Source organism: Acomys minous (assembly GCF_964271855.1).
Source record: "Acomys minous genome assembly, chromosome: 4".
Classification (NCBI taxonomy): domain Eukaryota; kingdom Metazoa; phylum Chordata; class Mammalia; order Rodentia; family Muridae; genus Acomys; species Acomys minous.
Window position 1 is genome coordinate 20,623,580 of NC_140486.1, and position 15,531 is coordinate 20,639,110.

General features: G+C 43.2%; 1 protein-coding gene across 4 annotated transcripts in view; it reads left to right on the plus strand.

Annotated features, from left to right (window-relative positions):
* SPIRE1 (spire type actin nucleation factor 1) overlaps window positions 1-15,531 on the plus strand; it is a 115,909-nt gene that overhangs the window by 77,874 nt on the left and 22,504 nt on the right. For 2 of the 4 annotated variants that reach the window (XM_084780310.1, XM_084780312.1), the window contains exons 7-9: window positions 3,930-4,016; window positions 5,932-6,061; window positions 12,981-13,022. In XM_084780310.1, the coding sequence (XP_084636436.1) occupies window positions 3,930-4,016; window positions 5,932-6,061; window positions 12,981-13,022 (259 nt within the window). The remainder of the gene's footprint in view (window positions 1-3,929; window positions 4,017-5,931; window positions 6,062-12,980; window positions 13,023-15,531) is intronic. The other 2 variants (XM_084780311.1, XM_084780313.1) reach the window with 1 other exon arrangement.

Genomic DNA, 15,531 nt, shown 5'->3' on the forward strand with positions numbered 1-15,531 from the left:
ATAGGCTGATTTCAGCTTATATCCTGTCACACTTATTTCATGTTGAGAATATCTTCTGTGCAATTAGTTGATCCTAAATGGTTACATGTTTTCTAGCTTATGTCATTAAATTAATGTGTCAACATGAGGTATAAGCCGGCTGTTCTATGTGCCCTGTTGTACACATCTTTATCAGTTGCTAGGCACTGAGGCCCTTGAGCCAAGCTCCGCAGAAAGGAGCCCCAGCTCGTGAGCTCTGGCTTGAAACTGTCTCCTGTGTGAACCACTTCTCCCCAGTCCATCTCCTGCCCTTGTCACCTCGTCTCGCATTGAAACTGTCACAGGGCCTCACCAGCCACCTCTTGGCTAGGGTTACAAGAGCGTAGTGCCACGTCTTTAAATTTTTTGCCTTTCCTCCCCCTGATCCAGGGTCTGTCCTGGAGAAATCACACGCCTTTACGAGAAATACCTATTCTACAGCTGCCAGGTCTGGTAACAAGCCTTCCAGTGTTCAGGAAGTGGAGCGTGGGTCCAAGGCCACATACGTTACTTAGCGAGACTGTCTCAGAACAGGGGAGGGAGAGGCAGAGTGAGGGAGAGAGAAGGATATTCTGGTAGCACAGTTCTACCAGGTGGAGACTTCCAGTTAATTTATGCAATCGTTCAAATCCCTGTTTTTGTTGTTGGTTTTCTTTGTTCGGTGCGCTATTGTAAATGCAGTACTAAAGTCTCCGACTACTGTGGGATTGTTCATCTCACTTTCAGTGTTTGTGCTTCATAGCTCTTGGTCTGTAGTTTGGTACATATATACTTACAGTTGTTACATTTTCAATCTAGTGTCTGCTTTTGTTTGTCCTGTTAGCTTTTCTCTAGACATCTGTCTTATCTGCTGTAATGTTGCTGACCTGGCCTTTTCCTTCCTTGCTTGCTGTCTGCACTGACACCCTCTTCCATCCTTCACTCTCAAGCGTATTCGGGTTACACATTTCTTTTTTCCTTTTTAAAGATTTATTTATGCATTTAAATGCTTTGCCTGCATGTATGTAAGTGCACTGTGTTTATTCCTGGTGGCAAGGGGCCAGAAGGTGACAGATCCCCTGGTGTTGGAGTTACAGATGGTAGTGAGCAACCACCCGGGTGCAGGGAATAGAACCAAGGGCCTCTGCAGCCAGTTCTCTCCCTGAGCCATCGCTCCAGGCACTCTTTTTAATTTAATGTTTTATTTTAAAAGTAATTAACTCACTGTAAAAACCATAAAAGATGATTAAAATTAAAATTTAGTTCTATTTTGTAATGTTTTTCTTGAAATTTTATATACTATTTTATATAATATAAAACTAATTATATTATACTAAATAATTAGTATAAAACTAATACTCTTGTAATACCATATAAACTTTCCCTTCTGTTGAATATGGGGTAAACTTGGTTCTATATCATGAAATATGATTTATATCATTTAAAAAGGATTCTCTGTATATCAGTATTTTGCCTGGATGTGTGTATACCTTGTGCATACCTGGTATTGTTAGAGGTCAGAAGGCCACATGGATCCCCTGGAACTGGAGTTATAAATGGCTGTGAGCTACCATGTAGGTGCTGGTGCTGGGCTGGGATCCTCTTAACTGCTAAGCCACCCCGTGCCCCGCCCGTGCTCTACAGTTATTAATAGCCCAGAGGAACCTATAACATGGGCAAACCATAGTTGAGTAATTTATTCAGATTACATTTCAGTTGTTTGTTATCCCCTCACTTGTATCTTCCTGTTCCCCCTCCCTCCCTCTTTCATCCTACTCCCCTCCTCTAGGTCTGTGACAGAAGGGGACCTCGCTCTAGCCAAACAATTACTGACTCAGTGGACATACATGTCTCTAAGGCAATGGTTCTCACCTTCCTAAGGCTGAGGCCCTTTACTACAGTTCCTCATGCTGTGGTGACCCCAATATAACCTTATTTTTGTTGCTATTCATGACTGTAACTTTGCCACTGTTATGGATAGAATGTAATTATCTGATACATAACTCTCAGTGGGTCGAGACCCACAGGTTGAGAACCACTGCTCTAAGGCCTACTAAACTGCAGATTGTCTAATCTGTGGCTTGAAAGTCAGATACACATATTTGAAGTAATTCTGAATTCTGAGATTAGAGCTTTACCTAGTTCTAAAGAAGCTGTTTTCTTTCTGTGAGCCGGGGCCTTGGGTCAGGTAGTCGGGCTTTCAACCCTTTCGATGTTTGGCATTAGCAGAGAAGTGTGCATCTGGCTTTGAAGGCTTCCTGAAGTGCAGCCCCAGTGAGTCACAAGGCTTCATTTCTAAAGAGTTGCTGAAAGGGAAAGATGTAGGTGTGGGTCTTGAGTGCATGGCAACAAAACAACTTATTTTTATCTGTTTTACTTCAAATCCAGCTCCCTAAAAATGTTTACTTAAGGGCTGGAGAGATGGCTCAGTGGTTAAGAGCACTGTTTCTTCTTCCAGAGGTCCTGAGTTCAATTCCCAGCAACCACATGGTGGCTCACAACCATCTATAATGTGATCTGATGCCCTCTTCTGGCCTGCAGGTGTACATGCAGACAGAGCAGTCATATACATAAAACAAACAAACAAATCTTTATAAAAATGTTTACTTAAGAAACAAGATGGAGTTCTGGGTAGTTTTAAAATACTTAAAAGGAATCACTTTTTGTATATTCGAAGATTTTTGTTGTAAGCCACTGTGCTACCAAAATATGATCCAGTTTATGTGATTGATCTTATTTTCTTTGAATCAACAATTTGTCCGTCTGGAATCTTTTTTTTTTTTTTTTTTAAGATTTATTTATTTATTATGTACACAGTGCTCTACCTGCATGTACATCTGCAGGCCAGAAGAGGGCATTAGATCTCATTATAGATGGTTGATAGCCTCCACATGGTTGCTGGGGATTGAACTCAGTTTCTCTGAGCCATCTCTCCAGCCCCCCTGGATCATTTTTTTATTTCAGTTGGGGCTGCTAGATTTGTTTTGGCAAGTGTTTAAAAAACTTACACCCCAGAAATCCACAAGTAAGGGTCATGCCGAATCAGGCTCTGGTTCTTTGGCCAGGTCCTGTTGCTTGCTATACACACACACACACACACACACACACACACACACACACACACACACACACTTTTATTTATTTGTTTTCAAGACAGAATTTCTCCTTGTGTATTCCTAGCTGTTCTGGAACTTGCCCTGTCAGCCAGGTTGGCCTTGAACTCATAGAGATCCACCTACCTCTGCCTCCCAAGTCTTGAGATTAAAGGAGTACACCACCACTACCTTCTTTTTTTTTTTTTTTTTTTTTTCCCTTTTTTTTGAAACAAGGTTTCTCTGTGTAGCCTTAGCTGTCCTAGACTCACTTTGTAGACCAGGCTGGCCTCGAACTCACAGCGATCTGCCTGCTTCTGCCTCCCGAGTGCTGGGATTAAAGGCATGCACCACCATGCCCGTGCCCCCCCCCCCCTTAAGCCTGGCATTGTCACTCACATGCTGGGCTAGACTCTACTAGGATTGCTGCTAATGCCTGCGATCTGGCCTATCTATAGGGCACAGGGAGGAAGGGAGTAGTGTTAAATAGATCTCATTGCAGTTGTCACAGGGGAAGGACCAGGCCTGAGGTGGCAGTTCAGCCTGTTTTCTTTAAAATAAGACTGGGGAACAAGCCCATGGATGGCATATACCTGGGACCCTGGCATTTTGGATATAGAAACTAAAGGATTGGAAGTTTGGGGTTATCTTCCACTGCACATTGAGTTCAGAAACAGCCTGGGGTATACAAGACCTTATCTCGAAAACATAACCCTTTTAAAAGATGGGAAAACATGTGTTAAGGTGGCCACAACTGAGGGGAGTCAGAATCCCGGTTATTCCATGTACATTACATGTGACTCCTCTATTCACATGATCTGCGTTTTTGTCTCCTTTTAGGTAAACGGTGACATCCCCCCTCGGTTAAGAAAGAGTGCTCATGAGATCATCCTTGACTTCATCAGATCAAGACCACCTTTAAATCCAGTATGTACCTTAACGCTCTCTCCCCAGGGATGGGTGTGTAGCATCCTCCAAGCTTCCCCTTGAGAGCATGAAGCCCACCTGTTACAAAGAAAGAAAATCCCAGATGGTAGATTTTACCAATAAAAACTCTGGAGCCAGATGCTGGGGTGAAAGCCTGCTGGCTCAGAGAGGCAGAGAAAGCACCCAGCTGACCTTCCTCCTCAGCCATCATCCCAGAAGGAAAAAGCTAAAAAGCACCTTCTCCTTCTCCACACTGTCTTAATACCCTTCAACTCAATCTCCTCCTTTCTGTTTAATCCCTGTCAGCTGGTTTCTTCCTCTGCCTCTTGACCTAGGGTTAACTTTAGTTAATCCTGTGTACAGATAGCTCTTTGATTAAAGGTGTGTGCCAGGGCTGAGACACACCTTAATCACCTGTTTACAATAAGCAGAAAGTTTTTGGATTAAAGGTGTGTGCTAGGTAAGGCTGAGCCACACAAAACAAGAAGCAGATTTGTTTTTTGTTGTTGTTTTGTTTTTAAAGATTTATTTGTTTATTAAGTATACAGTGTTTTGCTTGCATGTACACCTGCAAACCAGAAGATGGCACCAGATCCCATTATAGATGGTTGTGAGCCACCATGAACTACATGTGGTTACTGGGAATTGAACTCAGGACCTTTGGAAGAACAGCCAGTGCTCTTAACCTCTGAGCCATCTCTCCAGCCCCAAGAAGCAAGTTTTTACAATTCACAGTCTTGGGGTTCAGGGGTTCACAATGGGATCAAATATTCTGCAACATCGACCTATAAATTACTCTTTAAAGTACAGAGACATTCCTTCAGTATAATACAATTATTTGGTATGTTTTCACTCAAAACAACCTGAGTCATAGCACAAAATCTCCTATAACAGCCAAAAACTAGTACCACGCCGCTTCCAGCATGAGTTACCTTTCCAACTCACGTCATAAAGCTTCTACTCTGCTTAGAGCTCGCTGTCATACTGGTTATTTTACAGTAAATGTGCTCTCGCTTTTATTTTAACATCCTCTGTTGGCACTGTTTTTCCTAGTGACCATAGAATGCGAATTCAGTTTGAAATGTTGCTTGTGTTTCTTCTTTATTCTTTTCCTCCTGGCCCAATAGCCAGCACCCACCAAACCATCTCAAGCCTATGTACATAAAAGACAATGAGGGTAGAGGAACTTTCTCCCAGTTTCTAGACTGATGGAGTTGGTTGTCCTTTTGGATTTTTCTGAGAAGGGGAAGTTTTGGTGCAGTAGAGTGGGATCAGACAAGCCTGGTAGTTCTCACTGGCCCACAGTCTAGCTTCATGTGGCTCTCAGCAAGTTGGCCTGCCTCTCACCTCTGTGAGGTCATTAATAGACTGAAGACAGTAACAACGCAAGGTGATGAGTTACAAATGCTGCTTTTAGGTAGATAGTGTGGCTCACCTCTATAATCTCCACACTCAGGAGACTGAGGCTCAGGGATTGTCATAAATTTGAGACCAGTCTAGACTACAGAATAAGTCCCAAAACGACAGCAATAATCCCCTAAAAAGTTAGTTTCCAAAACAGTGGCGTATTGGGCCGTGGTTATAACTTCAGCAGAGCATCTGAGCACGTATGGTCAAATGACTGGGAGGCCCAGTTATCTCTTACTGCATTAGACATTTTGACATTGGGGCTTGAGAGATGGTTCAGTAGGTAAAGGTGCTGCCACCAAGCCTGGTAGTTGGGATTCTTTGCCCAGGACTCCATAAAGGGGAAGGGAACTCATTCCCTTGAGTTGTTGTCTGCCCTCCACTCAAGTGCAAGCACACAAAGTGTGTGTGTGTGTGTGTGTGTGTGTGTGTGTGTGTGTGTGTGTGTGTGTGTGTGTAAAGAACAGTTAGTTAATCAAGTCTCTAACTGTTGTGTTTCCTTTTCAAGGCTTCAGCCAGAAAACTGAAACCAACCCCACCACGGCCACGGAGCCTCCATGAAAGAATATTAGAAGAAATTAAAGCAGAGAGAAAGCTTCGGCCTGTCTCACCAGAAGAAATCAGACGGAGCAGACTAGGTGAGTCTCCACTTCTGTACTCATGAATCACCATGTGCAAAGTTGTGTTTATATTAATACACATAAAAGTAATTCACAGAATTCTCGGTTCTTGTCTGGACCCCTCTTCTGTTCTCCTGTCTTCCCTCCTTCCCCCTCCCCCTAGCTATTGCTTACGTACTTGTACCCTCACATTTGTTTACACTTGAAATTCATGTGATGTCACAGTTTATTTTCTTCTTTGATGTTGAACTACATGAGAGATTTGTGACATAATGGCGAGAACACTGCCAATTTTATCCCGAGGTTTGAGGATGACAGTTGTGGCGGTTTGAATAGGAATGGACCCTTGGACTTGTATCTGCATGCTTGGCCATAGAGAGTGGCTCTATTAGGAGGTGTGGCCTTGCTAGAGGTAGTGTGTCACTGTGGAGGCGGGCTTTGAGGTCTTACATGCTCAAGCTATATCCAGTGTGGCTTACAGTCTCCTTTTGTTGCCTCTGGATCAAGATGCAGAACTCACGGCTCCTTCTCCAGCACCATGTCTGCCTGCACGCTACCATGCTTCTCACCCTGTAAGCCAGCCCCAAGGAAATGTTCTCCTTTATAAGAGTTGCCATGGTCTGCTGCAAGAAAATACATGGGTTATTAAATTTATTATTAAATAAAGCCTATAAGCATTACGGCGGTATTATCTAGCCCACTATCATAATCAATAAAAGACACAGGCACCTGATTTTACCTGGGGCTGGGCAGATCTTTCCACCTCAGTGACCTCGTTATCCCCCAGCCCTGGCCATCTGCTTTAATCATTGCTAGGAGAGCTAATTCCATCCATAATCCCAAAACACCTGCACCTGCTTCCCGTCCGGGCCGCCTCTCTCCACTCGGGGCCTCAGGGTTTCTCCTCCCGGGCCACGTGGTTCTTTCTATCCCACGGCGGCTCTGCACCTTCTTTCTCCTTTACCTCTCTCCTCCTGTGACCCTCTGTCCCTAAAGCCCATGAACCTTCATTCTGCCCCCCATTTCTGCCCTGCCCAGGTTTTAGCATTTTTTTTTTTAATTAACCAACCAGTTTTAAATTAGGGACAACAAAGTTACAAAGCAAAGACAATTATATATGAAAATATGTTTGTCTGCACACCAACCAGATCTCAAAAAGCAAAATAATTAACATCAAATGCAAAGCACCAGAGCATGCTGTTACAATGGTCAGGCTGTCTCTTCACAGCAATTGAACACAAAGTTAGCACTCTTTCCCTTTCTGAACACAGCTATCAGCAGAAAAAGAGATAAAAGATCTTACCTCTGTTATAGTTTTCTATAAGAACTAAATAAGATCATGATTAAAAAAAAAAAAAAGGAAAGAAAACCCTTAAAATCTACCGTGTACAACTGTAGATGATAGATACATAGCATTACTTCATTTCTTTGAGAATCCTTCTAATGGGGTGTGTGTGTGTGTGTGTGTGTGTGTGTGTGTGTGTACGTGTACTTCTGTATATGCAGAGGCCAGAGGTCATGAGGGGATCTTCTGCCATCGTCTGCCATATGTTTCAGACAGAAATTTTTACTTCACTTGAAGTGCACTGTCGCAGCTAAGCTAGCGGGCTCAGTATGCCCTGGAATTCGTCCATCTCCACCCCTCCCACTGCTGGGGTCACATCTGTTACATGGGTGGTGGGAATCCAAACTCACCATGCCTGTGCAGCAAGCCCTTGACCCGGTGAGCCACCCCCCAGCTCTGTTTTGAAGGACTCCCATCGTGGCCGTACCACTGTGTGTGTCTCCAGCAGCACCAATGCCCTAGTTCTACATCCTTGTCCCCCACTCGGGGCTTTGGGGAGCCTGTTTAGACAGTGGCCTTCCTGGCATGTCTAAGGTGATTTCTCATTATAGTTTTGATTTTTGTTTCCCTAGTGATTGATGATTGATGTTTGAGCATTGTTCCCTGTAGTTGTGAACTATTTCTGTGTCACCTCTGGGTTGTCCATTTAGGTTCTTTTATTTTAGTTTTTTGGTTTTTCGAGACAGGGTTTCTCTGTGTAGCCTTGGCTGTCCTGGACTTACTTTGTAGACCAGGCTGGCCTCGAACTCACAGTGATCCACCTGCTTCTGCCTCCCAGAGTGCTGGGATTACAGGAGTGTGCCACCACTCTGGCTCTTTGCTTAGTTTTTAATCAAGGCCATCAATTACTTTATTATTGAGTTGTTAGCATTTGTTCTGTATTTTGAACATTAACTCTGAGTTGTGTGGTCAGCAAGTTCCTTTCCCTGTAAGGAAAAGGAGCTTTTCAGCTGTAAGGGTCCTGTAGCAGCAGGAATGTCAGGATTGTGAGGCAGATGAGGTCTACAAGTGCTTTCCAGGCCTCCCCTCATGGCCTAATGTTTGTCAGTCACTCCCTGCCCCCTGTAGGCTCCGTGGTCTCCCATGAGCCCAGAGGGGCACTCACATTCACACCATAGGCATTGCGGGATTGCCTTCTCTGTTTCTGGGAAAACTACTGTTAAGCTTCCCATGGAGAGGTAAGAGGCTGGAGCGGTGAATCAGCAGGAAGGAGCACTCGCTGCTCATCCAGAGGACGTGGGTCCAAATCCCAGTTACAACTGTCTATAACTCCAGTTCCAAGGAGTCTGCCACCTGACTCCTACCCCATGCTTCTGACCCTTGAAAGAAAGTATATACATGTGTGTATATGATATACATACTTACATGCAAGCAAAACACTCACACATATAAAATTAAATAAACTTTTTTTTTTTTAATTTTAAAAGAAGATTCTCTGGGGACCTGGAGTATAGTTTCATGGTAGAGTGCTTATGAGTGAGGCCCTAAATTTAATCTCTAGGCATGGTGGCACATGTCTTGAATGCTAACATTCGAGAGACAGAGGTTGATGGATCTTTGCGAGTTTGGGCTAACATGGTCTGCATGGTGAGACCCTGCCTCAACAAAAAAGAAGAAAAGAAAAAGGATTTTCCTGGGAACACACATCTATAATCCCAGCAATGTAATTTCTTTGGATTCCCAGCTTGTTGAGTTTTCAACCTGAGAGTGTCATATTGTCAAATGTTTTTTCTGCAGTGTTTTAAGATGACCATATGAGTTTTTAAATCCTCTATTCTGTTAGTTATGTATCCTGTTATTTGCTTCTGGTTTGCTTTTCCTCTTGCTTTGGTAAACACTCTGACTGAAAGCAGTTTAGGGAGGAGGAGACTCATTGCAGCTTACAGGTCCAGGTCACAGTCCATCAAGACTGTGTCAAGACTGGAACTGGAGCAGGGACCAAGGAGGGGAAGGAGGGCCACTGCTTACAGTGCATGCTCCCTGGCTCTGCTCAGCTAGCATCCTCCCTCGTCACCCACCATCCTAGTCAGTCTCTCCAGACTGGTCTGCGTCGGAGGACTCTTCAATTCAATTCTCCTTCCTGAGTGAATTTAGTTTGTGTTAAGGTAATAAAAACTAACTGAGATTCATTCTATCCTGTGTCCCAGAAATAACCCCACTTAGTCACAGAGTATGGCCTTTTAGTGTGCTGCTGGAATGCTTTGGTAGTATTTGTTGAGGTTTTATTTCTTTTCTTTGTGTTTTAGTTTCAGTGTTCCTCCCTATCCTGTATTTTATTTTATTTTTTGAGACAGGGTTTTTCTGTGTAGCCTTGGCTGTCCTGGACTCACTTTGTAGACCAGGCTGGCCTCGAACTCACAGAGATCTGCCTGCTTCTGCCTCTGCCTCTGCCTCCCAAGTGCTGGGATTAAAGGGGTGAGCCATCACCGCCTGACAAAAGCCAGGAAGGTAAGCCAGGCGGTGACTTTTTTTCCCCAGAGCTGAGGAGAGAACCCAGGGCCTTGTACTTGCTAAGCAAACATTCTACCACTGAGCTAAATCCCCAACCGCCCCCCGCTTCTGTGCTTTAGAACAGTTCAGAAAAGATTAGAATTAATTCGTCTTTAAGGTTGGTAGAGTCATCAGTGAAGCAATCTAATCTTAGCCTTGGATGTCCTGGAAGGTCCTCTGTAGACCAGGCTGGCCTCGAACTCAGAGATCCGCCTGCCTCTGGCTCCCAAGTGCTGGGATCAAAGGTGTGTGCCACCACGCCCACCCCCAGGACTTTCTTACTCAGAGCTTTTTTGGTCGCTTCCTTTTTTGAGACAGTGTCTCATGTTCAAGTACTCCTCAGACTTGCTTCGTAGCTAAGAACTGCTTTGTGCCACCACTCACGACTCTGTAATTTGTTTTTGTTTTTTTTTTAGATTGTCTTATTATGTAGCTCTGACAGGCCTCAAACTCAGTATATAGACCATGCTGGGCTCAAACTTGCAGTGATCCTCCTGCCTCTGCCTCCTGAGAGCTGACGTCACAGGTTGGGAGCTTTTGGACTGTTGACCCAGTCTCTCATAGCAGGCCTCCTCAAACATGTTCCTGTTTCACTTCTTGAGATTTGACATAAAGGCTGACTGTGAGGAAAGGAACCATGCTTTAGACAGTTAAAGGACAGATGGTGTTCCACGTACTGTATATCAGCCCATGATGCCTCACGGCACCTAGAATAGAGCAGTTGTAGACAGTGATTGTTCAGAGCCTGGGGAGGTGGATCAGCTGCTTAGGGCACTTGTACCAAATCTGACAGTCCCAGCCTCAGCTCCAGGAGGACCCACTTGGCAGGAGGACTCTCTTACACACACACACACAAACACACACACACACACACACACAGAAATAGTTTTAAAAGAAGGTGAATTTTCTAGGATTCTTGCTTCTAGAGTTCTGAGATTAAACTAATCTTAACTCTCAAATGGAAGGTAAGAACTTTGGCTCCCCACCCCTGTTCCATCGTGTTGGTTTTTTTCTGTAGTCCTGTATTTTGAGTGTTTGCTTAGGATAGGATTGACAGGGTTAACTTGAAAAAACATATTTCTCTAAATATTTTTGTATTTTCACCTTGGAATTCCAAGTAGAAACAGTGCAGATAGTGGAGGGATGTCTTAACGCCTAAAGAGTATTATTTTCATTTTCAAACGTCTCTGGGCATCCACCGTGAACTTGTACATTCCAAAATAACAGTGAGGGCTGAGGGATGGTTCAGTCACTAAGCACTAGCCTTCAAGCAGGAGGGTTTGTGTTCATTCTTAGAAACCATGTACAAATGCTGGGTGCATATACAAAAGGTGGTGTATGCTGGGAATTCCTGCCTGCGGGAGATGGAGGAGGCCAAGGATCCCTGAGGCTCACTGGTAATTCCAGGCCATTTGAAAGGCATGACATAAAGTCAGAGATGGAAGGCCTTGCCCATGGTGAGACCCAAGCTTGTCTTGCAGCCTCCATACACACTTCTGTGCATAAAAAATAAGACTAAAAATGTTTAAAGAGCCTGGCAGTGGTGGCACACACTTTTAATTCTAGCACTTGGGAGGCAGAGACAGGAGGATCTCTGTGAGTTCAAGACCAGCCTAGTCTACAAAGTGAGTTCCGTAACAGCCAACTACACAGAGAAATCCTGTTATTTTTTAAATTAATTTATTTTTATTTTATGTACATTGGTGTTTTGCCTGCATGTATGTCTGTATGAGGATGTCAGATCTTGGAGTTGTAGTTAGTTGTGAGCTGCCATGTGGGTGCTGAGAATTGGACCCAGGTCCTTTGGAAAAGCAATCAGTGCTCTTAGCCACTGAGCCCTCTCTCCAGCCCTGAGAAATCCTGTCTTGAAAAACAAACAAAATAAATAATGAAAAAACCTACAATATGTTACTCTATTCTCCTGGTGTAACGGTGTGTATGGTCTGAACATCTTTCATCATTAGATATAAATCAAACCATGATATATTAGGACATGATCTCCCAGCCAATGCAGAAATGGTGTTCTACCTGTCCCTCTACCAGTGCAGAAATGGTGTTCTACCTGTCCCTCTACCAATGCAGAAGTGATGCTTTACCTATCCCTCTACTAATGCAGAAATGGTGTTCTACCTGTCCCTCTACTGTCGTATAGGCCTTTTCCATTGTTTTGCTTATCAAATCTGAAATTACTATTATTGTACCTCAACCTCTGCTTGTGTCACTGATATTTTCCTTTTATAAACATCTTAATTACTCTGACCCTTCCTTCACTGGTGATATATGGAGCTGACAGTGAGAGCCTCGGTTAGGGCTTTCACTCAGCCCCAAAACAAACAAACAACAACGTGGGCAGAGTCCTTTCCTCCCTGCATAAAGCACATTCAGTTAGCCTGACAAACACAAAAAAGGAAAAGAAGAAAGTGAACCTCATCTCCCGTTCCTTCTGTGTGCGGCGGTCAGTTTACTCAAATAGCGTTCACGTACCAGAGCAGCTCAGCGGAAGACATTAGCAATGTGGTTACAGAGTGGTTTGAGAGTGTGGGTTTTACTTGTAAACTTAGCGAGGGAAACCTGTAATATATTTACGTTTAGAACTGATTATTTTATTTTTGAATGGCGAGTGGAAACCTAGTATCATCAACACAAAATCCCTATTCCTGAAACATCTGAACATCTATCTCACCTGCACATGCGGATGGAAATTCTGAAACTCTTAGTTCCTGACCATCAAACATTATTATTTACAACATACTTATTATTTGATGAACATAACATAATTGAATAAAACTGACCACTGCATAGACAAGGAATGCTGCTCCTGCTTCTTGGGAGATAGGATTCATATTTTTTCTCTTTACCTTGTTTTCATTCTTAGTGTAGTCTTTAAAACTTTATTTTTTATTTTTATTGTTATTCTATCATTGTCATGGACCTGGAAATAAGACTCTTGTGTGGTTTCATTATATTTCAGACTTGTCTCCACTAGCCTCTGGCTAGACCCCAGGTGTCAGTGAGAGCTCTGGCCCTTAGCCCTGTGCTATTCTCTGTTTATCCCTAATGGCTGTATTACTTTCTCTTTATTGTTTGTTTTCTGTTTTTCAGCAATGCGGCCACTTAGCATGTCTTACAGTTTTGACTTGTCAGGTAAAAAAAAAAAAAGCACTTTCACACCTGACATGGTTGTGTGGTTTCTGTGAGTCACATTCATTTGTCTGCTTGTTTAAACATGTCAGAAAAGAAAATTGAAAAGCTTTCTTTTAAGCTGTGGTCAGTAAAATAAAATAGCCTACCTATTTCAAAGCAGTACATGTAATTAAAGCCACAGTGAGTGTGCAGCCTCACAGAAGAGCTGGCCTGCCACCGGCAGGCTGTCGATTCCGCTGCCCAGTGTGTGGGCGCTCTCGCTGGGTCAGACCTTTCCTGTAAGGGAAAGAAACAGTTTTGAAGTGCTCTGTTATCTGAAACCCTGAGTGCCCCAGTGGGCAGAACCCGCCTTCTGTGCATCTCTGCTTCATGGGCAGAGCCTGCATTCATGGCTCTGCTGGCCACAGATCACCATCAGGGCCTCTTCTGACATGTGCCCTGAGTTCACAGCACGCTTTACATTTTATGTTTAGAAGGTGGCTATGTTTGATGATAAATTTAGCTCCTTTTTAAAATAAAAATTTAAATATATTAATGAGCAAGTTCTCATATTTTCCTTAATTCTTAAAAGATATTTTGCAAATTCAAAATTTTAATTTCACAAGTCACTGTTTCCATCTAAAATGAGGCAATGTTTTCTTTGAGATGTTGTAGACTGCTTATGTCACAAATAATTGTTGGCAAACAAATTAATGTTTAACAAGCCAGTGAGTTCTAGTATCTTTTTCTAGTGTTATTATTGAATGTTTACTGTCTTCTAACTACAAGCCAGTTTCCACATGCTTTTTAAATTTTCTGTTTATTTTTGTAGCTGTCAAACATGACTCCTATTTTGGTCTTCACTTAACTATTTTTGACTGACCACCAAAGAGCCTTTTCTATTTTCTTTGTCCAGTGGCTAATTTTATTTTATGAACCACTTGTGCAGTGAACCTGTAAAAATTTTAGCCTGGAAAATAAAACCAAAATTTTGGACCATGTGTGTTATGACTAATCTCTAAAAGCTGGCCAAATACCTTCCATACCGTGTCACTCTGGAGATCTACTGGTCATGTCCCATTGGTTGAATAAGGAGAAGGCGGCTACCTAAACCCATGGCCTGCTGGCTGGTATGCGCCTGACCAGGACAGTGCACATGCTCCTGAACATAATCTCCACATGATCTCTGGTGTTCTTGCAGGCTCATGGTGGCCCTGTATCAGGAAAAAACCCTGAGTCCTTCGTATAGCAGGGCAGCACTGCTGTCAGCGTTCACTGTGTGCTGTGCTCTGTCTGTGTTGACTCCCCGAGCTTCACTGTCAACCTTTGTGCTGCTTTTGTTTTCATTGTTGCACTTGGCTATTCAAATGTCCCAGATTGTAAATGGGGGGGATTAGTCCATCCTTCCAGCTTAAAGACTAAAGTACATCGTATTAGTAGAAAAATGAACAAACTAAGGCGTAAGTCGCCTAAACATGTGACATAGGTAATGACTTTGAACTTGAGTGTTGAGGGAGCCATAAAGAAGTATATTCTCCTGTTCAAGTGTGCCTTAGACATGTTTCTTAGTGAAAATCCTAATAAGCCATTCAGCATCAATTGAGGTAAGTCTGATTTATTTTTCTATACAAATATTAAATACATAATTCATATTCCCGTCACATTTCCTCCAAATAAATAAGGCAGCAGACAGAATTATTCAAGTATTTAATATCATGGGTATGCCTTTTAGACTCTGGATCTAGACATAATTTCTAAAAACCATCTCTATTTTGTATCGTTAACATTTGTTTTATATATAAATATCATTTTCCCCCTCAAGAAATACTGTCTTTAAAAGTTTGCCTCTTCTCCCTTAATATACTGAAATAATAGTATTATTTCAATAGTAAATATAAATAATCAAACTCCTTAAAATATGTCATGCCAGCTCTTACAGGCAGTAAGACTGCACAGTATCTAGCTTGGAGCTCGCCAGACGCCTCCTGACAGAACCGTTTCCCAGTCAGATTCCTCTGAAAGCTTTACTTACTACAGATGTTTGTTTCCGTCATCGCTGTCAGTGACACGCATGACAGCTGCTGTCCTCATCGCAACCGTGGAGCTGTTGGAAAGCTTCTCCTATCCCTGCATCACAATGAAGTGAGCCAGGGCAGCCCCTGTCAGTTAGAGGCTCTCCCTAAACATCAGTTCATAGGTCATTTTGCCCCATTGTGTGTGTGTGTGTGTGTGTGTGTGTGTGTGTGTGTGTGTGTGTGTGTGTGTGTGTGTCGCTAATGTGGCCTGAATTCCCAGAGTGTTGCACAGGGTAGACCAAGTGCTAAGCCACCTGAGTTACTTGCCTAGCTCTTTATCATTTTCTCTTTTGAGTGTGTTTATTTGTTGGGGTGGGATGACTTCCCACCCTCCTCCTTCCCCCTGCGGAGTGCTGAGCGTCCAGGGGCTGTTGCCTGCTTCCACACGGGATTTTATCTGCTGCTGGTGAGCCCGGAGCCCTGCATGTACTAAACAAGCACTTCGCCAGTGCAGT